We start from the raw sequence: 26,006 nt of genomic DNA, 5'->3' as shown, positions 1-26,006 counted from the left end.
CTACAGACTTCCACTCCACCTTCCATGTGCTCTCGCTTGACATCACTGAAGTCGCAAATGGCGGTGGTTTGGGGTCAGTGGAATGCACCCTACAGGGCGTCTGGTTCAGACCTGTCCTCAAAGTAACCGATTTGTAACAGTTCGTTGTGTCACTGTGGTGCCAACTGTCACTCGAATTGCTGCTGCAGACGCAGTACGATGCGCCACAGCCACACGCCAAACAGGTGGTCTTCCCTGTTGGTAGCGCCATGTGGCCGCCTGCTGGCCAGTCTTCCTGCGACCGTACATTCTCGTGACCACCTCTGCCAGCTATCACATACAGTGCCTAAATTCCTCCCAAAACTTTCTGCAATATTGCAGAAGGAATATCCAGCTTCTCAAAGCTCTATTCATTCTTGACTAACATCACGTCAGTACGTTTAATCTCGAAGGCATTTGACGCTCATCAAAGCGTGTGTTTAAAGCAAACTTAATTTGCATCCTCAAAGTCGATGCGACTGACGCCAAATTTCGTTTATGTCTCACAGTTCCTGCTTGGTACTGCGATTATTTCCGTCAGTATAAATTTAAATGGTTCAAATGGCTCTAAGCACTATGGACTCATAGCTCTATTCATTCTTGACTAACATCAGGTCAGTACGTTCAATGTCGAAGGCATTTGACGCTCATTACAGCGTGTATTTAAAGCAAACTTAATTTGCATCCTCAAAGTGGACGCGACTGACGCCAAATTTCGTTTATGTCTCAGAGTTCCTGCTTGGTACTGCGATTATTTCCGTCAGTATAAATTTAAATGGTTCAAATGGCTCTAAGCACTATGGACTCATAGCTCTATTCATTCTTGACTAACATCAGGTCAGTACGTTCAATGTCGAAGGCATTTGACGCTCATTACAGCGTGTATTTAAAGCAAACTTAATTTGCATCCTCAAAGTGGATGCGACTGACGCCAAATTTCGTTTATGTCTCACAGTTCCTGCTTGGTACTGCGATTATTTCCGTTAGTATAAATTTAAATGGCTCAAATGGCTCTAAGCACTATAGGACTTAGCATCTGAGGTCATCAGTCCCCTATACTTAGTACTTAAACCTAACTAACTTAAGGACATCACACGCATCCATGCCCGAGGCAGGATTCGAACCTACGACCGTAGCGCAGCGTGGTTCCGGACTGAAGCGCCTAGAACTGCTCGGCCACAGCAGTATAAATTTAAGTAATAGGTAGTCTTTTCTGAAGGTATTTTTTTGCAGTGTAGCCTTGTGTGGTAATGAAACATGGACGATAAATAGCTTAGACAAGAGGAGGCGAGAAGCTTTTAAAATGTGGTGGTATGGAATAATGGGAGGATTAGATGGGGCCGTGCGGAGTGGTCGTGCGGTTAGAGGCGCCATGTCAAGGATTGCGCGGCCCCTCCCGCCGGAGGTTCGAGTCCTCCCTCGGGAACGCGTGCGTATGTTGTTCTTAGCATAAGTTAGATTAAGTTAGTTTAAGTAGTGTGTAAGTCTACGGACCGATGACCTCAACAGTTTGGTCCCTTAGGAATTCACATACATTTGAACATTTTGATTAGATGGGTAGATCACGTAACTTATGAGAAAGGAATAAACAGAATTGCGAGAAAAAGAAAATGGTGGCACAACTTGACTACAATAAGGGATCGGATGATAAGACACATTATGAGACATCAAAGGATCACCAATTTAGTACTGAAGGGAAGTGTGTGTGTGTGTGTGTGTGTGTGTGTGTGTGTGTGTAGGGGGGGGGGGGGGGGGGGGATGTCTATGGAGGGGATTGTAGAGTGAGACTAAAACATGAATGTTGTAAATCGGTAAGGCACCTTCCCTACTACTTCTTCCATTTCACATTGCTTTGCAACGTTACGCCTAGATATTTAATCGACGTGACTGTCAGGCAGAACATTACTAACATTGGATTCGAACATTACGGGATTGTTTTTCCAATTCATCTGCACTAACTTACATTTTTCTATACTTACAGCTAGCTGCCGTTTCATTGGGAGAATTCTGGTAAAGTGTAACTAACCTACAAGGGAGACTGCGTATAGAACACTGGTGCGATCTAGCCCTGAGAACCGCTCAAGTATTCGAGATCCCTACCAGGTCGGATTAAAGGAAGACGTCGAATCAATTCAGAGACCGGCAGCTAGATTTGTTACTTGGAAGTTCGAACAACACGCAAGTATTACGGAGACGTTTCGGGAACTCAAATGGGAATCACTGGAGGGAATGCGACGTTATTTTCAAGGAACACTATTGAGGAAATTGAACACGGAGATAAGAGAAATTATGTCTCGTGCGGAGGCATATAGATAGTCGTTTTTCTTTTCCTCGCTCTGTTTGCGAATGAAGCAAGAAAGGAAATCACTTGTAGTGGTACAAAGTAGCTTCCACCACGCGCCACAGGGTGGCTTGCGGAGTATGTTTGTAAATGTAGATGTAGAGGTTCAGATGGATGTAGGTTTCAGTAGTTATTTGAAGATGCAAAGGTTTGCACGGGTTATAGTTGCGTGGAGAGCTTCATAGCTGTCCCGAACTGAAGGTACAACACCACAGCATTAAGGCGCATGGGTTAAGTAAACCGCTCCCCTGGCCTTCGTCTTGCTTCCAGACCTTTGGAGACGCTACTTGTCGTTCAAGTAGATTCTCAGTTGGCCTCAGCCTTTTCCAGTACCCCCAACAAAGAAAAATCTCTAGCACTTTCGGAAATTCCACGCGGATCCTCCACATGGCAATCAGACTGCTCAGCTACCAGATCGAACAGTGTCACATCACCCATTTTTTAAAAAAATTCTTTTAGTTTTGATTTTTTATTGTTCGATCTTCATGCTTCCCTTCTAGCCCTTACTTTATCTTGCCATTCGTCTTCGTTTCGTTAAGCCTCACCAACATGTGCAACATCATGTACTATCGGCACATTTAAAACTCACACACGTTTCTGAGTCGAAACAGATTCGGGATCTCGACTTTACAGGACTGTAACGCTTCAAGGAGACATCGCAAGAGGGCATGGATGTGTGTGATGTCCTTAGGTTAGTTAGGTTTAATTAGTTCTAAGTTCTAGGCGACTGATGACCTCAGAACTTAATTCGCATAGTGCTCAGAGCCATTTGAACCATTTTTTTTTAGACATCGCAAGACGGCATGCTGTAAAGTCAGACCCGCTATGGCTGGAACCATTGTCCGCTTATTTATTTCAGTAAAACAGGAGAATGGAAAATATTATAAAATCCCTAACTTTTCGGCTTCTCATCTTCAGTTGCATGTAATATTACGTTGACAATAAAAAAAATGTCGTGTGACTCGGGCCTCTCGTCTGGTAGACCGTTCGCCGGGTGCAAGTCTTTTGATTTGACGCCACTTCGGCGACTTGCGCGTCCATGGGGATGATGTTGACAATTATCACTCTGGATCCGTCAAATTGCGACTGAATAAAACGAATCTTTAGTGCCACATGCGCTTCGCTTTTATTATTTGAAGTGTATCACCAATGGCCAGAAGCATATACATATTTGTGTTAGTACTATTTTGCTTCACATACAGGACATTGTAGATTGAGCTTATTAACAATGCTGTCACTTTCTGATATCCTATAACGTAATAGTGGCTTAAATTTCTATTTACAAATTTCATAGGTGTTCTTGTTCCGGTTTTGATGTTTTTCTTCTGGTCACTGCCATTCGAAATGTCAACACAAAATCTGTGCTAAACTTAATAAAAGTAATGATGACGTAAATAAAATAAAAGTATTAATTTTGACATCTACCTATTTTAAAACAAATGCAAATTCTCACACGCCGGCCGCGGTGGTCTAGCGGTTCAGGCGCTCAGTCCGGAACCGCGCGACTGCTACGGTCGCAGGTTCGAATCCTGCCTCAGGCATGGATGTGTGTGATGTCCTTAGGTTAGTTAGGTTTAAGTAGTTCTAAGTTCTAGGGGACTGATGACCAGAGATGTTAAGTCCCATAGTGCTCAGAGCCATTTTTTTGAATTCTCACACACTCCATTGATGAAATATGAAAAGAACTAACAAAACTAGCACGCACGTGATGCGCGCAGACACACACACACGCACACACACACACACACACACACACACACACACACAGAGTGTGTTATTTATATCGCAAACACGTATTCGATAGTTGGCAATAATATGCAAACATTGTCAAGGACACAAATACTTCTTGCTGTTGTTGTTGTTGTGGTCTTCAGTCCGAAGGCTGGTTTGATGCAGCTCTCCATGCTACTCCATCCTGTGTAAGCCTCTTCATCTCCGGATAACTACTTCTAAAAGTGCCTAGTGTATTCATGTCTTGGTGTCCCTCTGCAGTTTTTACCCCCACGCTTTCCTCCAATACTAAATAGGTGATTTATATCTCAGAATGTGCCTTATCAACAGATACCTTCTCCTAGTCAGGTGGTTTGTTTTGCTTTACGGCGCAAAAACAACTGACGTCATAGCGCCCATGACATAACCTTAGAACACTAACAGAAAAAAGACATTAAAAGCAACTACACGTTAAGCCCAATCGATGTAAGGAAAGAAAGCTAAGAACAAGGATTTCCTCTTTGAGAAAGGTGCACAAAATACGCCGTAAGGACAACGGAGGTCCGAAATGCAGATTAAATGTCCTTCGCCACACTGCTACGGTGGATAAAAAGAAAAACGCAGCCGACAGCTCGCGCGTCGTTTGCTAGAACTGCCGATAACTCAGACAGCAGACAGACACTAGAATGTAAGTGGTTAAAAAATGGCATTCGGTCAGCGAATGGGCAATCGTCAAAAGTTGATGACAGTGAGCCCATAGTGGGGGGTATCACCACCTATCAAATGACGATGCTAAAACGACATTGCCCAATACGAAACCTAGTTAAAATGATTTCCTCGCGGTGATAGGGCCGAGAGGAGATCGACTAAATCGCTGGGAGAGGTTTAATTGCCCGGAGCTTGTTCCCATGAAGAGAGGACCAATGGTGATGGCAAAGTGATACCACCTGCCGATAGACGGCAACACGAAGGACGTCAGAAGGAATGGAAGAATTATGGGGCCGAGGTAGGAGGACTCCAACCCTGGCAGGAGCGTCAGTAGCCTCGTTTCACGTCAGATCGACGTGTCCAGGAACCCACATAAACATTGCAGCGGCCCCATCAAGAGTGAGTAAGTGGAAGTCTTCTTGGACAAGTCGCACAGAGGGATGGACTGTGTGGAGCACACAGAGGGTCTGAAGGGCACTGAGATAATCGGAGCGTATAAAACAGTTAAAAAGCCTGTGTTGCCGGATGTACTGTGTGGCCTGATAGAGGGCGAAGAGCTCTGCTGTAAATACGGAGCAGTGTTCCAGAAGCCGATATCCAAAATCGTCGGTGCCAATGACGAAGGCACACCCGATACCACGGCCAGTCCGAGAGCCATCAGTATACACAGGGTACTATCGCTAAGTTGAGTGCGAAGGTCGTGAAACTTACAGTGATGGATCGAATCCAGAGTAGTTTCCTTAAGAAGCAAATGAAGTCCAGGACGAACACAAGCCGTCGTGAAAAGCCAAGGTGGCGAAGGTTTCGCACCCATCGGGAACGTAACGGGTAGCGTGGAGTTAAGCTGTAGGACCAACAGCAGAAACCGAATTCTGGGCGGTAACAGAGGACGCGCGCCATACTGGCGGTCAAGGGAGTCATCGAAGAAGGAGGCATAGGATGGGTGGCAGACAAACGGTATGTTTGTCTGCCGAGGAGGCAGCAGTAGTTCGGTAGCAGAGACTCTCAACCGAGCTAGTGTAAAAGGCGCCAGTGGCCACTATGGTTGACTGTATTAAGACGGCGTAAGATGAACGGGCGTGCAGGTGCATGAACGAAACATCCATAGTCTAGTTTAGAACGGACAAGGGATCGGTACAAACGATGGAGGGTGATCCGATCCGCTCCCCAGGAAGTACCACGTAGTACACGCATTACATTTTATCTACAATTCTATCCAGTACCTCCTCATTAGTTGCGTGATCTAGCCTTATAATCTTCAGCATTTTTCTGTAACACCACATTCCAAAAGCTTCTATTTGATTCTTGTCTAATCTGTTTATCGTCCATGCTTCACTACCATACAGGACCAAATTCCATACAAATCCTTTCAGAGAAGTCTTTCTAACACTTAAATCCCAACACTTAAATCTATATTCAATGTTAAAAAATTTTTCTTCTTCAGAAACGTTTTTCTGGCCATTGCCAGGCTATATTTTTTATATCCTCTATACTTCGGTCGTCATCAGTTATTTTGCTGCCCAAATAACAAAACTCCTTTACTACGTTAAGTGTCTCGTTTGGATTGGATTGTTTGGGGGAAGAGACCAAACAGCGAGGTCATCGGTCTCATCGGATTAGGGAAGGACGGGGAAGGAAGTCGGCCGTGCCCTTTCAAAGGAACCATCCCGGCATTTGCCTGGAGGGATTTAGGGAAATCACGGAAAACCTAAACCAGGATGGCCGGACGCGGGATTGAACCGTCGTCCTCCCGAATGCGAGTCCAGTGTGATAACCACTGCGCCACCTCGCTCGGTGTCTCGTTTCCTAATCTAATTCCGTCTGCAACACCTGATTTAATTCCAGCCCATTCCATTACCCTTGTTTTGCTTTTGTTACTGTTCATCTTATGTCCTCCTTTCAAGACACTGTCTAAGCTATTCAACCGCTTTTCCAAGTCCTTTGCGTCTCTGACAGAATCACAATGTCATCGGCAAACCTCAAAGTTTTAATTTTTCTCCCTGGACTTTAATTCCTACCTGAAATATTTTCTTTTGTTTCCTTTACTGCTTGCTCAATGTACAGACTGTATAACATCGACGCTAGGCTATAACTCTCTCACTTCCTTCTCAATCACTGCTTCCCTTTCATGCCCCTCGACTCTTATAACTGGCGCCTGGTTACTTTACAAGTTGTAAATAACATTTCGATCCCTGTCTTTTAAACCAGCTATTTTCAGAATTTAAAGGGAGTATTCCGGTCAACATTATCAAAAGCTTTCTCTGAGTTTGCAAATGGTGTAAACATAGGCTTGCTTTTCCTTAATTTATCCTCTAAGATAAGCCGTAGGGTCAGTATTCCCTCGCGTGTTCCTACATTTCTCCGAAATCCAAACTCATCTTCTCCGAAGGCGGCTTCTACCAGTTTTTACGTTCATCTGTAAAAAATTCGTGTTGATATTTTGCAACCATGACTTACCAGACTGATAGTATATTCGCATCTGTCAGCACCTTGTTTCTTTGAAATTAGAGTTTGTAAAAGAATGGTTCAAATGGCTCTGAGCACTATGGGACTCAACATTTGAGGTCATCAGTCCCCTAGAACTCTGAAGTACTTAAACCTAACTAATCTAAGGATATCACACACACATCGATGCACGAGGCAGGATTCGAACTGCGACCGTAGTGGTCGCGCGGTTCCAGACTGAAGCGCCTAGAACCGCTCGGCCACACTGGCCGGCTAGAGTTTTTACATTCTTCTTGAAAGCTGAGGGTATTTCGCCTGCCTCACACAACTTGCGCATAAGATGGAAAAGTTTTCTCATGGCTGGCTGCCCCAAGCCTGTCAGTAGCTCTGACGGAATGTCGTCTACTTCTGGGGTCATATTTCGACTTAGGTCTTCCAGTGCTCTGTCAGTTTTTTCTCGCAGTATCATATCTCCCATGTCATCTTCATCTACCTCCTCTTCCATTCCTATAAAACTGTCTTTAAGGTAATCTACCCTGTACAGACCCTCTATACACTCCCACCTTTCAGTTTTACCTTCCAGAACAGAACATGAAGTAAAAGAGTGTTACTTTCCTACTGCTGTGAAATTTCGAATGGCAGTAAGTAGAAGAAAAGCGCCAAAACCAGAACAAGAATAGATGTAGAGCAGCACCCACAAAGTTTATAAGTGTATATTTAAACAGTAAGGGAATGGGAGAAATGTTCCAGAAATGCTCCAGAAACGCCGAGCTGCCTCTAGACCATGACTGTGATGCCACTAAAAGGCAACGATCGAAGTCTAGGAAGCCCTCCTGGAGACTTGGGAAAAGGCTTATTTCTGAAGGACTCCAGCCAGAAACTGCACGGCGGTACGAGTGGTTCGCAGCCAATCTTAAATCTCAGGGTCTCGATGTCGATCCCACACGAGCCTCCTACTTAGCAGGTTGTGGATCACCCTAAATCGCATATGCACCAAGCACGGAAGATGCTAAGACTTGAAACACAAGTGGGGAATCGCTTAAAGTGCCAAGTGCGACGGCGGACACCAGCGATAAATAATACGCCACATAGTCACAGAATTTTCTCCGCGGAAATGTGCTGGAACTGTGTCCAGCATATATGAACTCTCTGAGGAGGCAGTCTCGTGTATAGAAACTTTAGATATCCAACTACAACCAACTGCTTACGAATATTTAAAGAACTTTCCTATCCATCACAAACTTAGAGTACATATTCTGTTTATAAAATTACCTTTTTCTTTCTTTTACGTGTAATTAACCCAGGTGTTGTTCATATTTACTCTATTCACGTGGATAATATTGTCTTATCGACTTAACCTAAGACTACGGTATTTAAGATTTTGCAATACCTGTGTTATTCCAAATTACGATGCAATATCGCATTTACTCGCCGACACCGGACAAGTGACATTCAAGTAAAATGTCTCGCCCATACGGGAATATACATAATGGATGTACGAGTACAGGTTGTAGAGACACGGTTGACGACATATGGAAGTTTGGGTGTGGCCGTGATTCGTGCTTGGGTAGCCTGATGGTAAGGCGACCGCTCGCGATAAGTGAGAAATCCGGGTTCTGGGTCAAATTTTCACTGTCGTCATTCCATTACACAGCTGATAATAGTCTATATTCGCAACTGGGAATAAATTTCGCGAATATAATTTATTTCTTGCGTAATTTATATATATTGTATTACCGTTAACATCATTGCTGTTTAATCTATGTAATATATCCTTGTCGCCATACGAAATAAAAAAAAGGCGCCAGAATTGTTTATAGCCTCAATTAACAATATGAAGCATGTAAAACAAAGTAGTACAAACACAAATATGTATATTTCAGTATATCCACTGTGAATGACGAACTGGGACTGTGATTTAAATTGGCGATTTATTTGGTAATAAAATATGAAACCAGTTCCTTTTTAGTTTTTTTATACGATTTATTTAAGCATAAGCCCGCAGTGGCTCGAAAACATATTCGTATCGACAAACCAAAAAAGCGTCTGGTTGCATATTTATTACCAGATACATCGCCAATACAAATACGAGGGTTGGAACTTTAATAGTGGCAACTATTTATTTACAGCTCGTACAAAATAAATACGTATTTCAAAATTTTACTGACCTTCAAAGTAGGCACCAATATTGTGTATAACCCACTGCCAGCGATGTGGAAGTCGTAGGATACTCTTAGCAGTGCCAGTTGTGTTGACAGTTCGACCGACGCGGTCTATTGCCCGACGAATTTGTAGCAGTTCTGAAGTGCATGCCGTGAAGTGTTTCCTTCAGTTTAGAAATCGAGTTGAACTAAATGTAAATGTCGTGTGACTAGGGCCTCTCGTCGGGTAGACCGTTCGCCGGCTGCAAGTCTTTCGATTTGACGCCACTTCGGTGACTTGCGTTTCGATGGGGATGAAATGATGATGATTAGGACAACACAACACCCAGTCCCTGAGCGGAGAAAATCTCCGACCCAGGCGGGAATCGAACCCGGTCCATTATGATTCACATTCTGTCGCGCTGACCGCTCAGCTACCGGGGGAGGATCGAGTTGATCGTACTAGGGCTTAAGTCAGGGGAGTGCAGTAGGTGGTATAACACTTAACAGCCCCATCAGTCAAACAAATCAGTAACAGCTTGAATTGTACGTGCTTGAGCACTGTCCTGCAAAATGATGGTCAGGTGCTGCAGGAAGTGTCATCACTTCTGTCTCTAAGCTGGTCGTAGGTTGTGTTTCAAAAATGAACAGCATAGAGACAGAAGTGATGACACTTTCTGCAGGACCTGACCTTCATTTTGCAGGACAATGCTTAAGCACGTACAGAGCAAGCTGTTACTGATTTGTTTGACTGATGGGTCTGCTAAGTGCTATACCACCTACCGCACTCCCATGACTTGAGCCCTCGTGAGTTCAACTCGATTTCTAAACTGAAGGAAACACTTCACGGCATTCACTTCAGAACTGCTACAAATTCGTCGGGCAATAGACCGCGCCGCTCCAACTATCAACACAACTGGCACTGCTAAGAGTATCCTACGACATCCACATCGCTGGCAACGGGTTATACACAATGCTGGTGACTACTTTGAAAGTCAATAAAATTTTGAAACACGTATCTATTTTGTACGAGCTGTAAATGAATAGTATCGACTATTAGAGTTCCAACCATCGAATGTATATGTTTCAGGCCACTGATGATGCATTTCAAATAACAAAGGCGAAACGTGTAGGGCACGAAAAATTCGTTTTATTCAGTTGTAATTCGACGGTTCCAAAGTGATAATTACGAATATAATAGCAGATGATTTTGGTTTCTCCCTCGCAGAAATGTGTGTCTCCTCTTCCCTGGTCGGAATCGATCGGAATTCCCACTTCTCTTACTTACGTCAACGGCCACGGGAAAGCGTGCCAAGTGTCGTAATTTATTGTCTCTTCGATTGCTGCGGCTAAACACTCTTAGAAGAGGCAAAAGAGTCTAAGAGGTAGAGAAGAAAAAAAAGAGAGCCCGAGATGGGGGTGGGTGGGAGGCGGAGGAGTGTAGCGTCGTTAGTTTTGGCGATCGGAGCGTCGCGGTGTCCGAAATAGCCACGTGGCCAGCGGCGGTGACAAAATAGACCCCCCCCGGCGGCAGGGCTGGCGTCGCAGGCGACCGAGCGGGAGGGGCGGAGGTGGAGGAGGAGGAGGAGCAGGAGGGGGGGATCGAGGTGGAAGGGGTGGAAGAGGAGGAGGAGGAGGAGGAGGAGGAGGAGACGACAAAGAGCGCAGCGGCCGCCGGGTGCCGCGCACTACCTCGGCGCCTCTCAGTGGACACCGGCGCTCCGGATAGCAAGGAGAAGAGGTCGGGCCAGGGTCCGCGCTTACAAGGTCCGCCGGCGTGGGATGGTGGCCCGCTGGTAGCTGCCGCTGGCAACGGACGCCGAGGGCCCACCTCGACAACACCAAGTGTCGCACGCAAGCCCACGCCACCAGCCATGGCCCCGCTCGCTATCTACTTGGTGAGTTCACCGCCCTTCGTCGAAGCAAACACTGGCACATGATACTGCTGATACGCAGGCTGTCTCGTTACCTTGCCTCCCCTCCACCCCTCCCGAAAAAACTTTTTGTCTAGAAGGAAAATAAAAAATGGAGAAAAACTGCCAAATGTTTTGTGAAATCATTTGTCTTAAAGTGAGAAATAAAATAGATTAGAGAAACGTTTGACACTCGTTTGAATGACACTCTAAATCACATACAGCAAACGAGGCGCATCGAACATGTCTCTAATCTGTATCGTTCCTTACTTTTAGACGAACCATTTCAAAAAAAACATTTGACAGCGTTTTTTCAATTTTTTATTTTCTATTTTGTATTCAGAAAGCACGAAATACGACATACAGCGTGTCCCAGAAGGAATGGTCACTATTCAAGGACATGACAGGAACGGTCATACGAAGCAAAAAAGTGTCTAGCAAACGTGGACTCTAAAACGCGTACCTTAACAGCTATGAGCACTTGTTCCGTGAAAGAGATGTGTTCCACATTAGCAGAGATGAACAAGTGCTCATTCCTCTTAGGGTATGCGTTTCAGAGCCCATATTTACTCGAAAATTTTTTCTTGTTTTGGTACACATTACCTTCTCCGAAAATATGGAAAGCGAACAGCTTGCAGCACAAGAGATTTGTTTCACAGTATCTAAGATGGAGAAGTGCTCATAGCTCTTAAGGTATGTATTTTACAGTCCGTGTTTACCAGACTTATTTGATTCGAATGATCATTCCTTTCATGCCCTGTGTCCTGATCATTCCTCCTGGCCCCCTGTATTTAAATATCGAGTCTAAGAGTATACAGATCAAGAGAAAGCAGAGAAGTTCGTATTCATACTGTAATTTGATATTTATTTTATTTTTCAACGCGAAACAAAAAAATTTCACATTTTCTACATCTGCGTAGCATTTTTGCGCATATTAGCTACGCCTCGAAGAGATGAACTTTTTGGCACTTCATTTATATAGCTACAGCAGTTGTTCGTGAAATATTGGAGTTTTTCCTCAAGTTATTTAGTTATTCTTAATTACCCTGATTATTTTCAAGCAATTAATCCAAACTACAGCTGTGAAATCATTTGTCTTAAAGTAAGAAATAAAACAGATTGGAAAAACATTTGACACGCCCTTGAATGATGCTCGAAGTCACGTACAGCAAATGGTTTCTTTAATCTACATCATTTCTTACTTCCAGACAAACCATTTAAAAAAACATTTGACCGTGTTTTTCTCAATTTTTCTGTTTTATATTTTTATTCAGAAAGCACGAAATATAATGTACTGGGTGTCACACAACGAATAATCAATATTCAGGAACATGACAGGAATTATCATTCGAAGCAAAAAAGTGTCTAGTAAACATGGGATCTAAAACGTGTACCTTAACAGCTATGAGCACTCGTTCAGTAGGAGAGATGTGTTCTACATCAACAGAGGTTCAAAATGGCTCTGAACACTATGGAACTCAACTGCTGAAGTCATTAGTCCCCTAGAACTTAGAACTAGTTAAACCTAACTAACCTAAGGACATCACACACATCCATGCCCGAGGCAGGATTCGAACCTGCGACCGTAGCGGTCTCGCGGTTCCAGACTGCAGCGCCAGACCGCGCGGCCACTTCGGCCGGCTCAACAGAGGTGACCAAGAGCTCATACTCCTTAGGGTATGCGTTTTAGAGCCCATGTTTACTCGAAAATTTGTTCTTGTTTTGGTCCACACAGCCTCCTCCGAAAATATGGAAAGCGAACAGCTTGCAGGACAAAAGATTTGTTTCACAGTATCTAAGATGAGGAAGTGGCTCGTAGCTCTTAAGGTATGAGTTTTATGCCCCTCATTTACTAGAATTATTTGCTTTGTAATGATCGTTCTTGTCATATCCTTGAATATTGATCATTCTTCCTAGGTCACCCTGCACTTAAATATCGAGTCTAAGAATATGCAGATCAAGAGAAAGTAGAAGGGTTGCTATTTATACTGTAATTTTATATTTATTTTATTTTTCAACATGAAAGAAAGAATTACACAATTTCTAGATCATTGTAACTTTTTTGCTCAAATTAGCTAGGCCTGGAAGAGATGAACTTTTTGACACTTCATTTATATAGCTACAGCATCTGTTCGTGAAACATTGGGTTTTCCCTCAAGTTATTAAGTTTTTCTTAATTACCTTAATTATTTTGAAGCCGTTAAACTGAACTAGACGTCACACTGGTCAATTTGATAGCTCATTTGACCACTTGCCACTCTTCATATGGCTATGAAAATTCCAACACATATACAGGTTACATTGTGTAACTTCTATGGAGTCTTGTTTTCGCTCCACCCAAACATTTGACGAAAAATGTATAAAGTTAATGCTTTTTAGCTACTAGGAGGATATAAACTAGCATGGTTGCCTTTCTTATAATTTTGTACGTTACAAATATATGAACAGCGCTACATCTCGTTTAAATATTTATTGTCGGTATTCCACATCCCTCCCTCAAGACCTGTTCAGATAAATATCACAGGGTACCATACACGTAAACATGGCACCATTAAAAACGTAACACAAAGCCGATTATCATTCTTCCAGTACCAGCACGCAGTGTACATTAATGCAGTATGGTAAGTCGTTCATTTTCTGGTGTTGATAGTAAACAAATGAAAACACAAGAAAACTAAACATTGGTCATTCAGGCAGCAGTCTTCAGTTGAAGGTTTCCGTGAATACAACCTACACCAGCGAAGAGAACGTACAAATGCTACTCATTCGTGACGGACACAGGTTAGCTGAATAGCACTTACCATACTGTTCTTTTATTCACTACACGGGTAAATGTTGGACCATACCGTATTAGTAACGACATGTCATGTGCATTAAAGCAGTACTTGATTGAAAACTGCATCGTCATTACTTTTCTTTTATTTTGATTGGTGGTAGGCGTAATGCTACTCTGGGAGGGCAACTCCACTGAGAGCGATCTTCTGACAAGACCCCACCTTCCTAACGGATGTTTTTTCCTCCTTTTGTAACGCTTCAGGAAACGGGACGTTTCAGCTCATACATTCTTGACAGACGAACATTTCTGTCTTCTCGTCGTTGGTGAACATTGTACTCACAAACTTTTTACTGAAGAGCGTCAACTGAACCACGGACGTTCATTTCCTTAAGTTTCCATTTGTTTACTGTCAACTCCAGTAAGTGGACGAGTTACGTTTCGACTACAGTTGAAGTGAGATTTGTGTTAACTTTTTAGTAGCGTCATGTTTACGTGCGTGGCATACTCTGATAGGTATGAAAGTGGATTACTGAATAATAAATAAAGGGGGCTATAGAAATAGGTCATACTGCTGTTCGTATCTTCGTAATGAGCAAAAGTGCAAGAACGACAATCGTGCTGTTTAATATCCCCTGGTAGCTAAACAGCATATACTTGATACATTTTTTTGTTTTCACTTTGCTTCTAACAGAAAGTAACTTAGGGTGTTCTGCGAGCCGGAAAGTGAACACGCGAGACCACATTCACTCTCTGCCGATAGGCGTCACTGGATGCGTATACGGAGGGGCATGTTGTCAGCACACCGCTGTCCCAGCCGTTATCAGTTTTCGTGACTGGAGCCGCTACTTGTTAGTCAAGTAACTCCTCAATTAGCCTCACAAGGGCTGAGTGTACCCTGCTTTCCAGCAGCGTTCAGCAGACCCGGACGGTGACCGATCCAGGTGACAGCCCACCCCGAAAAGCGCTTAACTTCGGCGATTTGACAAGAAGTGGTGTTAAGACGCACTAATGCTCCCAGCGATAAGAGAGCCAGTCATCAATTCTTTATCTACTTAATTTACAAAATAGTTATTACAAGCTTGCGACCCAATCGTTAGTGAAATATCAAGATACCAGAATAATCGCAAAATAAATCGAAACGAGTGAAAAATGAAATGTCATAATCTAAAAATCTTCATGAAACAATACTCTCGAAAGTGGGTATAGCCCACTGAAAGCAAGAGAATACAATTAGTTCATAAATGAGAAGCATATATTTCTTTTGCTGATTGTTCTTATGACCGGCACTTTCTTTGTGACGGAACAATTTTGCTCGAAGGCGAAAGATTTTCCGGTTGTTGCGCTCTACTCGAGTTTCAATTCACGAATATTTGTGCGATGCCATTACTTTTTCTTCAAAAGACGATAGTACAGAAAATTTTTCACTCTTGTGGCAACAACTGCGAAACTGATTTCTTTTGTGGCGGAAAACAAATTTATTGTTGATTTTTTCGTTTCATTATCACTCTTGTATTGTAGTTTTCTCTTCAGCTACAGTTATGGTAGCTTATCTGGTACGTTAAATAAAGTATATAATGCTTTCTGTGCATGTCTCAAAATTTTATGCATTTATAAACTGTGGTTGTTTTTCGAAGCGTAGCCAACAATATCTCATGTTATTTTGTACATATGTGACAGCTTTCTGCAATTCATGTCTTCTGTTATTTACTGTATATTTCCTGTTCTTGAAAAGAAACGTCATTCTTCAACAAATATCTGTAGGTTACAAGAAAAACGTAACTGAACAGTCCTGTAAGGTGCTATTGTTAAAGATCCATCGTGGTTTTCATGAAACCTGTAGCATGACAAATTTTGTGTCTTCTTTTTGTTATTGCTACAGTTTATTGCGCTACGTACACTGACTTTTGTACAAAGTGTATTACTAATTAATACACACGATACTATCCCCATTCATGTTATATCGTATTCAACAGTGTAGGTTAATTATCCGCTTCGAGTGTACCTGTCACAGTAATTAAAAAATCAGCAGGAGATTCGCGATTGTAAGTGTTAGAGTGCGTTTTTTTCGTTTTTTGTCGTGAGTCTTCTCAGTGTTTATGCTCTCCACCACGAATTCCTCTCATGGTGCCAACCTTTTCATTTCAAAGTAGCACTTCCACCCTATGTCTTCAATGATTACTTGCTGGATGTATTCCAATCTCTGTCTTCCTCTACAGTTTTTGCCCTCTACAGCTCCCTCTATTACCGTAGAAGTTATCGCAGATATCTTAACATTTGTCCTATAATCGTATGTCTTCTTCTGGTCAGTATTTTCCGCATGATCCTTTCTTCGGCGATTCTGCGGAGAACCTCTTCATACCTTACCTTAGCGGTCTCCCTGATCTGCATCATTCTTCTATTATGGTTTTCCCGCTAATCGTGATTCAGTGCTGCGCGCCATACAGACATTCTCAGAGATTCCTTCTTCAGATTAAGATCTATGTTTGATACCAGTAGAATTCTCTTTTGCAGGAATGGCAGAAATGGCCTCTTTGCCTTTGCTAGTCTGCTTTTTGTGTCCTATTTGCCTCGTCTGTCATGGGTTATTTTGATTCCATGGAATCAGATTTCCCTAACTTCGTCTACGTTGTGACCACCAATTTTGATGTTAAGTTTCTTGCTATTTTCGTATCTGCTACGTCTCAATATTTTTTTTCTTTTTTGGTTAACTCTCAGCCCATATTTTGTACTCATTAGACATTTCAATGTCATCAGCCAATCTTATCACTGATGCTCTTTCACTCCTAATTCTAATCATACTCTTGAACCTTTCTTTTATTTCCGTCAATCATTCTTCGTTGTATAGACTGAACATTAGGGGTGAAAACAGTATCCCCGTCTTACACCTCTTTTCAATCCGAACACTTCGTTCTTGGTCTCCCAGTTCTATTATCAGCTCTTGGTTCTTGTACATATTGTGTATCGCCCGCAGTTTCCTATAACTTACTCCTATTTTTCTTGGAATTTCGTACATCTTGCACCATTTTATACTGTCGAATGCTTCTTCCACGTCGACAAAGCATATGAACGTGACTTGATTTTTCTTCGACTTGCTTCCATTATCAAGTAAATCAAGGCTGTGTCTCTATAGCCTTTAACTTTCCTAAAGCCAAACTGATCGTTATCTAACAGATCCTCAGCTTTTTTTTTCCATTGATTGTATATTACTCTTGTCAGCAACTTAGAAGCATGAGCTCTTAAGCTGATTGTACGATAATTCTCGCACTTGTCAGCCCTTGCAGTCTTCGGAATTATGTGAATGATATTTTTCATGAAGACTGATGGTACATCGACTGTCTCATAGTCTCTACACACCAAACTGAATAATTGTTAAGTTGCGATTTCCAACAACGACTTGAGAAACTCAAATGGAACGTTATTCATCCCTTCTGCCTTATTTGATCTCATTTTTTCCAGACCTCTTTCCAGTGCTGACTCTGATACTAGATCGCCGGCCGCGGTGGCCGAGCGGTTCTAGGCGCTTCAGTCAGGAACCGCGCGACTGCTGCGGTCGCAGGTTCGAATCCTGCCTCGGGCAACTTAGCTTTAAGTAGTTCTAAGTTCTAGGGGACTGATAACCTCAGACGTTAAGTCCCGTAGTGCTCAGAGTCATTTGAACCATTTGATGCTAGATCTCTTATCTCTTCTGTATCGACTCCTGTTTCTTCTTCTATCTTGCCGGCCGCGGTGGCCGTGCGGTTCTACGCACTTCAGTCCGGAACCGCGTGACTGCTACGGTCGCAGGTTCGAATCCTGCCTCGGGCATGGATGTGTGTGATGTCCTTAGGTTAGTTAGGTTTAAGTAGTTCTAAGTTCTAGGGGACTGATGACCTCAGTTGTTGAGTCCCATAGTGCTCAGAGCCATTTGAACCATCTTCTTCTATCATGTCATCAGCCAAGCCTTGCCCCTTATAGAGGCCTTCAGTGTACTGTTTCCACCTAACCACTATCTCCTTTGCTTTCAACAGTGAAATTCCCATTGCACTCTTAATCTTACCATCCTTGCATTAATGGCATCGACTGCTGTTTCGAATTTTTATATGCTGAGGTAGTCCTGCCAACGATCATTTTTTTCAATTTCTTTATATTTTTGCTTCAGCCATTTGTCCTTGGCTCTCCTGCTCGTCCTATTTATTTCCTCCCTACGTAATATATAATCGTGGATTCCTGTTTTTCTCTGAACATTGTAGTGCTTCCGCCTTTCGTCGGTCAACTGAGATATTTCTTCTGTTCTCCGGAGTTACTTTCTTTGTACCTGTCTTTGATGCCCAACATTAGAGATGTCCACGCCTCTTCAGGTGAACTTCCTACGGTATTATCCCTTATCGCAGTAACACCATCTTTACCGAACTTGAAATGTGGCTCATCATTCACCAGTACTTCAGTATCCCACTTCCCTTCACACCGAATCTTCCGGACGATTCTTTTAAACTTCAGTCTACTCTTCATCATTACTAAATTGTAGTCTCCATCTCTATCTGCTCCTGAGTATGCATTAAAATTCAATATCTGATTTCGGAATCCTGTCCGACCATGACGTAATTTTCCCGTGTCTCCTGGCCTTTCCCTCTTATACCTCCTCCTCTTGTGATTCTGGGACAGAGTATTCGCTATTACTAGCTGAAATTTATTACAGAACACAGTCTTTCACCTCTCTCATTCCTACTGCCAAGCCCATATTCTCAAGTAACCATTTCTTCCCCTACAAACGAATTCCTGTATCCCACGCCTATTAGGTTTTCATCTCCCTTGGCATAGTGAGTTACCGGTTCAGTATCCTCATATACTTTCCATATTTTTTCATCTTCGGCTTGCGAAGTTGGCATGTATACCTGAACTAACGTTGTCGGCGTTGTTTCGATGTCGAATCTATCGAGAGCAACCCTATCGATGAACTGTTCATAGTCGCTCGCTCTTCGTCCTACTGTCCTACTCATAACGAATCCTACTCCGCTATACTATTTTCTGCTGGTGTTGATTTTACCTCATATTAAATTGACAAGAGATTTTTATCTTTCTCAATTTCACTTCACTACCCCTACTATACCCAGATTGTGCCTTTGCATTTTCCTTTACGGATTTTCTAGCTTTCCTACCAAGTTCAGACTTCGAACGTTCCATGCTCAGACTCATAGAATGTCGTCCCTTCGTTGCTTATTCCATCATGTTCTTAATGTCACTTCCCCTCCAGAAAACCCGAATGGGGACTAATCTAGAGTCTTCTGGCAACGGAGAGATGATCAAGACACTTTTTCAATTACAGGCCACATGTCCAGTGGATACACATTGTGTGTCTTTAATGCAATGGTTTCCATTGCCTTCTACATCCTGATGCCGTTGACCATTGCTGATTCTTGCACCTTTATGGATAGTTTCCCTGTCTCTTCCTCCGCCCTCTTTGACAAGGTCTTTTTCGGAGCAAGGGTCACTTCTTATGCCGGAAATCTTCGACAGCTATTGCTGATGATTTTTATCCAGAATTGAAGCAATGGCGGGGTTCCATCCCGAGACTTTTTGATTACTAGTCAAAGCGCTACCTCTAGGCCTCAGGTTCATGAGATGTGATCATACACTTTTAAATCAGTGACGATGCAGCCTGTAAAAGCGCAATATCTTTGACACTTGTACTCTTTGACTCAGCATACATTAGCCAGTGAGCTTTACCATCTCGTATGTTTCGTTGTTATGCGTCATCTCTGCCGGTTGGGGCATTGTTGTGTCGCGCCGAAAATGCTTACTGTAGCGAGCACGCGAAGTCAGCAATGGTTTTCGAGATGGAAGATGAGATCGACTGAGTTACCTTGGGACAGTGCCGAAGGACATGAGCACGTGAAAGTTAAGCTAGGAACTATTTAAGCAGTTGTGTCTAAAGGTACGTTATTTGAAATATGAAGGTTAATTAGAAGATTACTCGAGAATTTTTCACGTAGAGGAGGAGTAAATTTGCGGGCCTACATTTCAATCTAAGCGACTCATGTGTACCAATCAACTCCGGATTCTTTAAAGAATCGAACTCTCTTGCATAAAACAGTTTCAGATGTCTGACTACTTTACAGATGAGTTAGGCTAGGTGTCCACTGGAGGCGTAAATATGCGATAGATCGCTCGAACCAGTCCACGGGTATCCTGCCGGTTCATAGTTTCCAACGGGTACAATATTTCGGCGATCAGACATGTCGCCATCGTCAGGTGCGCTGACGAACTGAGCTCCTGACGGCGGGCGGCAGATTTAAATCCTCTCCCCCCGCGGGCCACTCTCTTCACCATCCGTGCCCGCGCGCCGTCGGTCGCGAAGACGTGGGCGTCGGAATCTGTCGTAACGTCGATGTGCTTGTTACGTCCGCCCTGGTCGCCAGTTCGTACTTCTTGCTGACAGTCTTCTTAATTACATTCAGTGCCGGGACCCAAGAATTGCTGAGATTGTAGCCCCAATCTCGGTTGATAAGATCTTCCCTGGTGCGAATTCCGATAGCCTCCCTTATAACGCTGTCCCAATATTTAGAGGTCTGAGCCAGGATCTTGGTACGCTCATAATCCACCTCGTGTTTCTCGGACACTCAGTGCTCTGCTACCGCCGACTTATTTGGATATTTCAATCAAGTGTGCCTTTGATGTTCTCGGCAACGGCTTCGATGGTGCGTACTGTTTGTCCGATATAAGTTTTCCCACACTCACAGGGTATTTGGTATATGCCGGCCTTCCTCAAACCGAGGTCATCTTTGACTCTTCTTTCGAGCAACAAATACGCCGGGAGAAACTGAAGAATCACATGCGAAAGATCGTCGCACTGTATCGCGGAACACGTTATAGCGCGACAACATCACGTCCTTTGATGACGATGTCTTCCGTTCAGCAGACCGGTGTGGCCGTGCGGTTCTAGGCGCTTCAGTCTGGAACCGCGTGACCGCTACGGTCGCAGGTTCGAATCCTGCCTGGGGCATGGATGTGTGTGATGTCCTTAGGTAAGTTAGGTTTAAGTGGTTCTAAGTTCTAGGGGACTGATGACCTCAGATGTTAAGTCCCATAGTGCTCAGAGCCATTTGAACCATCTTCCGTTCAGACCAGTACAGTCGGCCTTTTTGCTAGCGAGATTGTCACGTCTTTTTCCGTATTACTTTTTATGAATTCAATGGACACATCAGGGTTTGTAGGACGAAGAAGCAAAAGGTGGAAGCAAGAATGGATGAGAACGAGATCTTACGCACTGAAATACTTACATGAAATAAAACGCTGCGACAGGGCAGTGCAGAGGACAGCAGCAAAGGCGTTACACGACAGTTAATTCACCATTGACTAAAATGATATTATACATTGCTTATATAAATGCATCTTCTAATTAAATTTATAACCTTAGTTTACTTGTCCTCGTTTTAGTCATTATAAATTAGTTTAATATTTGTCAGTCTAGAATGAAATAGGATTAAACGTATACTTGTGAAATTGCCTCAGAAGTGGTCTAAGAAACTACTTGGCATTTTAGCTCCACTCGCATACACGTCTTCAGGTTTGGCGTCTTCCACTAGCTCTGGAAGGGGAACAGAACTCATCAGACAACATCTGCTCCTTAACATCACCGAGAATTATTTGCGTAATTATCTAAATACACTGACTAGTGAAAAAAGTGAGTCATTCCAAAGACATGTCGATGTAACGTTGTATACATATCCACCATCGGCGGGTTTGTAAATGATTGTAGACTTGCAGTTTCCCATGACAGGTAGAACGGCCCTCAGAGAGCATTACTGCTGTTCGTGTTTAGTGTTGTAGCTAGGTCGGGAAGGGCATATAAGGCGTGTGAACAGCGTTAAATGTAGAGTGATCACTGTGACGAATACGGAGATGTCACGTACTCGTGTGAGACAGCGCTATCAGCGCCGACAGGTTAGAAACAGACTTCATTGTGGGCCTTCATTTGGCTACCTGGTCAAATCGTACAGTATCCAGCTTTGCGGTGTATTTGGATGTGGCAGCGACCTGATGCTGTACTGCATGAGAACGTGGGAGTAGGCATCATCAAGGCTCCAGTCGACCATGCCTGCCAGGACTGCGTATTGTGCATCAAACACATTGTAACCCCTTCTCATCTGCACCTGTCATCCAGCAACAAGTAATGTACTTCATGCAACATTCTGTCACCCAACACTCTTCGTTTTAGATTGGCAGTAACCAGGTTTGGGAATTCCTGTACCATTGCTCAGGCTGCCACCAAATCCAAGATACAAACGGCTGTGTTTGGAGTGGTCCCTTGATCAGGAAGCGAAAGAATTGCATTTCAGCCATACCCCCAGATGACCAATGTTGACAGATATGGCTGCAACTTAGGCAGCAGTCCCACTCTTCCGATGTTTTTGAGAGACACAGCAGTGTTGCTCCTGGTATCATGATGTAGGGAGCCATAAGATGTGACTACTGTTCATGGCTGCTGTGACTAAGATAAGTCACTGATTTCCTACGTCCTTGTGTGTTTCCTATCATGCGCCAGTATTGCGGCGTAATTTTTCAACAGGACAGTGGTCGTCCACCAATCTTTTTCTTCTTCTTTTCCTAGTGCCTTTGTCCCACATTTTGCACAGGGTCGACATGGTTAAGGTCTGATTTGGCATGGTTAAGGGGTGGCCAGATGCCATTCCTGCTGCCACCCCATACGCCCCAGGATGGGAGCAGTGTGCCTCACCTGTCTGCATTTAGTGTAAACCATGAAATAGTGCAAACGTTTTTCAAATGTCCGCGAGGCGAGGAATTGACCTGGGACGTGGGGACCAGCCTGATATTCACCTAGTGGGATGTGGAAAACCGCCTAAAAACCACATCCAGGCTGGCCGGCGGCGTCGTTAATCCGCCGGGCGAATGATACGGGCTGGTGCTCCTACCCGAGTCCAGGAAGCAGCGCATTAGCTCTCTCGGCTAACCAGGCAGATAGTCGTCCACCAATACCATACATATAAAATATTCTTGAGTTTCAAACCACGTCATGTGGTTAACTGCCCGCAAGCTTTCGGCAGAGATCTCCTCTACCACAGTCAAGTTGTTGATTGTCGTATGGATGCCGCCGCCGTTCTTATACAGCCGCGCCGCCGCCAGTGACATCACTGGTGTCCAGTCCCGCACCATATATGGCTATGTTTTTGTGGCGCGACCGCCGCGCCCGCTTCAACTCCCCAATCACAGGATCCCAGGCCATACTCAGCTGCAATTCATCGACTTTATTGAGGGTATTGCCTAATATTTTGATCTCTATTGCTTCATTTATTACGCTGAACCAAAAGCCTTTGGTCCGTTTAATCATACAAGTATCGTTGAATGCAATTCGGTGTTCCTTTTCCAGCGCGTGCTCTACTACAGCTAATTTTTCGTGATAGCGTTGGCGGAAACACATTTCATGTTCTATGCGGCGCTGTCCTATAGTGCAGACAGTAAGACCGACATAAAACTGCCCACAACTACACGGTATTTTATACATTCCAGCTGTTCTGGGACCCATATAGTCTTTCACAGGCTTTATTTGTTGCTGGATCTTTGCTGGTGACCTCAAGAATGTGTCGAATTAATGTTTCTTCCGGAGAAGAGTAATCTTCCCTGTTATTGATCCAACAAAACGGAAAAAAACGCAATCTTCTTCGGAGGCCTTCTGCTTTCGCGTCTTACATGAAGTAACAACAGACAAATTTCGCAAGCAGTTTCATATTTTCCTTCAAAACTTTACTTAAGTGGCCCAGCTTCCTCGGCAGGTTTACGGCGTCTGAGACGGTTTCAGCTCGATGTACCAAGGTCCTCAGAAGAGATTGTTTCTGTGCTGGGTGGTGGTAGCTGGTGACGTGCAGATACCGATCTGTGTGATTGGGCTCGCGGTAAACGCTGTGACTGAGACGTCCACTGGGTTTACGGCGGAGAACTCCAGGAAGGGCAAGGTTCAAATGGCTCTGAGCACTATGGGACTTAACATCTGAGGTCATCAGTCCCCTAGAACTTAGAACTACTTAAACCTAAATAACCAAGGACATTACACACATCCATGCCCGAGGCAGGATTTGAACCTGCGACCGTAGCGGTCGCGCCGTTATAGACTGAAGCGCCTAGAACCGCTCGGCCACTCCGGCCGGCGAACGGCAAGGAAACACCCCTTCTACTTCCACCGTGAACTGCATGTGGTCGTTGATATTGTTGATGTTTTGTAGCAACTCATCCATCTTTTCACGCCCTTGAGGCCATATGACGAAGGTATCGTCGATGTAGCAATAAAAACAACTAGAATTTGGAGGAGTCGTGTCCAAGGTGACGTCTTCAGAATGCTCTATAAAGGGGTTGGCTACAACTAACTGGCTCCCTATCACGAAGTCGTCCGTCTAGTTCAAATATTCTCCACCATAAAAAGAAAAAAAACGATGATGTGTGGATATGTTTAAATAAACCCACGATGGTGTCGTCTGAATACGAAACCATGTCAAAACTAACCATAATATTCGCTTCACCAAGACGTAGACGTTTAATTCGTTCGATGAAGTCCGCCGTATTCTTTATGTGGTGCGCGCATATTAAATGTGCGTCGAGAGGAGGCTGGCCAAATGTTTTGCCAAGTCTGTAGGTCGGCGATCCGATCAAAAGAATAACCGCGGCTGCTGGCACGAATTATGCCGATACTAAATCAATTGCTAAGTCCAAGATCACTTAATAATTAAATAGAAGTGCTGCAAAAAGAACACCTAATCTAACAAAACTTGCATATAATACAAAGTAAAAGTGAATAAACAAGCAAGAATAAAAGTTTTGGGAAAACTAATAAAGCGTAATAAATCAAGTCTGACGGTGCTCACTATAAGCAATGAAGGTGTATCCTTCTTATGCAGCTTTGGCAGACCGCAGAACGTGGATGGCCTGGATGCCTGAGGGAGAATGTTTTTAATAATACTCTCTTCTAGCGACGACCGTTTGAGAAGCTCCGAAGTCTTCCTCACTATTCTGGATGTTGGATCAACGTATGAGAGTCAGCCACTTCAGATTAGCAGAGAAGATTATGCCGAAAACTAGTGGGCAATTAACCACTTGACGCGTTTCTTGAAACCTGATATTATTTTATTAATAGATATCGCCACGAGAGCATGCATTCGTAAGTGCCACACGTGTCTATGAAATGCCTGCGTGGGTTGAGGTACTACCGTGACCAGCAGGATCCCACGATCTAAGCGATAGAACATACGTGGGACCAGCGAAGAAGTCAACTCTGTCCTGGTGCTAGTATCCGGGACAACAAAGACCAATTACAACAGATATGAGCCAGTTTGCCCCAGCAGAGGATGCAACGGCTTCACTGCACTCATCCGAATCAGGGCATGCATCCAGGCCAGAGAGGCTGCGAGGTCATACTGATAGCGCCGAGTTCTTTGTAAATGTGACTCGATTTTGTAATCAGTGAAGTAATGATACACAGCATCCCAACACTTGAAGTTTCGTTTCGTTTTCTCCATCCCACCTGAGTTCTTCACTTTTTATGTCGGAAGTGTATCAAACAAAACGGTTATAAGAATCTGGAGCAAACGAGGAAAAATCACTTTTACAATTCTCCATTGGTCATTAAACACGTGAGAGGAAAGGAAGTGAGCTGCATTTCGCAGTTCAATGCTACTTCCCTTCACAGCTCGAAAGTAACAGCTGAGGAGTCTGTCCCCCCCTGCCTCCCAAGCAGCTTGCTGCTCGCACCATGCTGATTGGCTTCTTGCAGTCCATCGTTGTGTCGTGCGACTGGCTTGGAAAACTCATACCGATTTGAACCTTGTACATGGTCGCGTGAAAATGCACGACAACGGGCGACCGGTTTGACCGCAGTAGCTGCGCCTCCATTCCTCTGCAAGTGTTTATTTTAATCGTACATTGTAGTGCAAAATTGGTGCGACGCTTTGTCGCAGGTTTACGCACCCAGT

General features: G+C 43.8%; 1 protein-coding gene across 1 annotated transcript in view; it reads left to right on the top strand.

Annotated features, from left to right (window-relative positions):
- The first annotated feature begins 11,053 nt into the window (after positions 1–11,053).
- LOC124802456 (cholinesterase 1-like) overlaps positions 11,054–26,006 on the top strand; it is a 354,377-nt gene continuing 339,424 nt past the window's right edge. Inside the window, exon 1 of the mRNA XM_047263241.1 lies at positions 11,054–11,261. Within this exon, the coding sequence (XP_047119197.1) occupies positions 11,238–11,261 (24 nt within the window). The 5' untranslated portion in view covers positions 11,054–11,237. The remainder of the gene's footprint in view (positions 11,262–26,006) is intronic.

Source organism: Schistocerca piceifrons, chromosome 6, assembly GCF_021461385.2.
Source record: "Schistocerca piceifrons isolate TAMUIC-IGC-003096 chromosome 6, iqSchPice1.1, whole genome shotgun sequence".
NCBI lineage: Eukaryota > Metazoa > Arthropoda > Insecta > Orthoptera > Acrididae > Schistocerca > Schistocerca piceifrons.
Note: the sequence above shows the minus strand (reverse complement) of the source record. Positions and strands in the feature narration are given on the sequence as shown.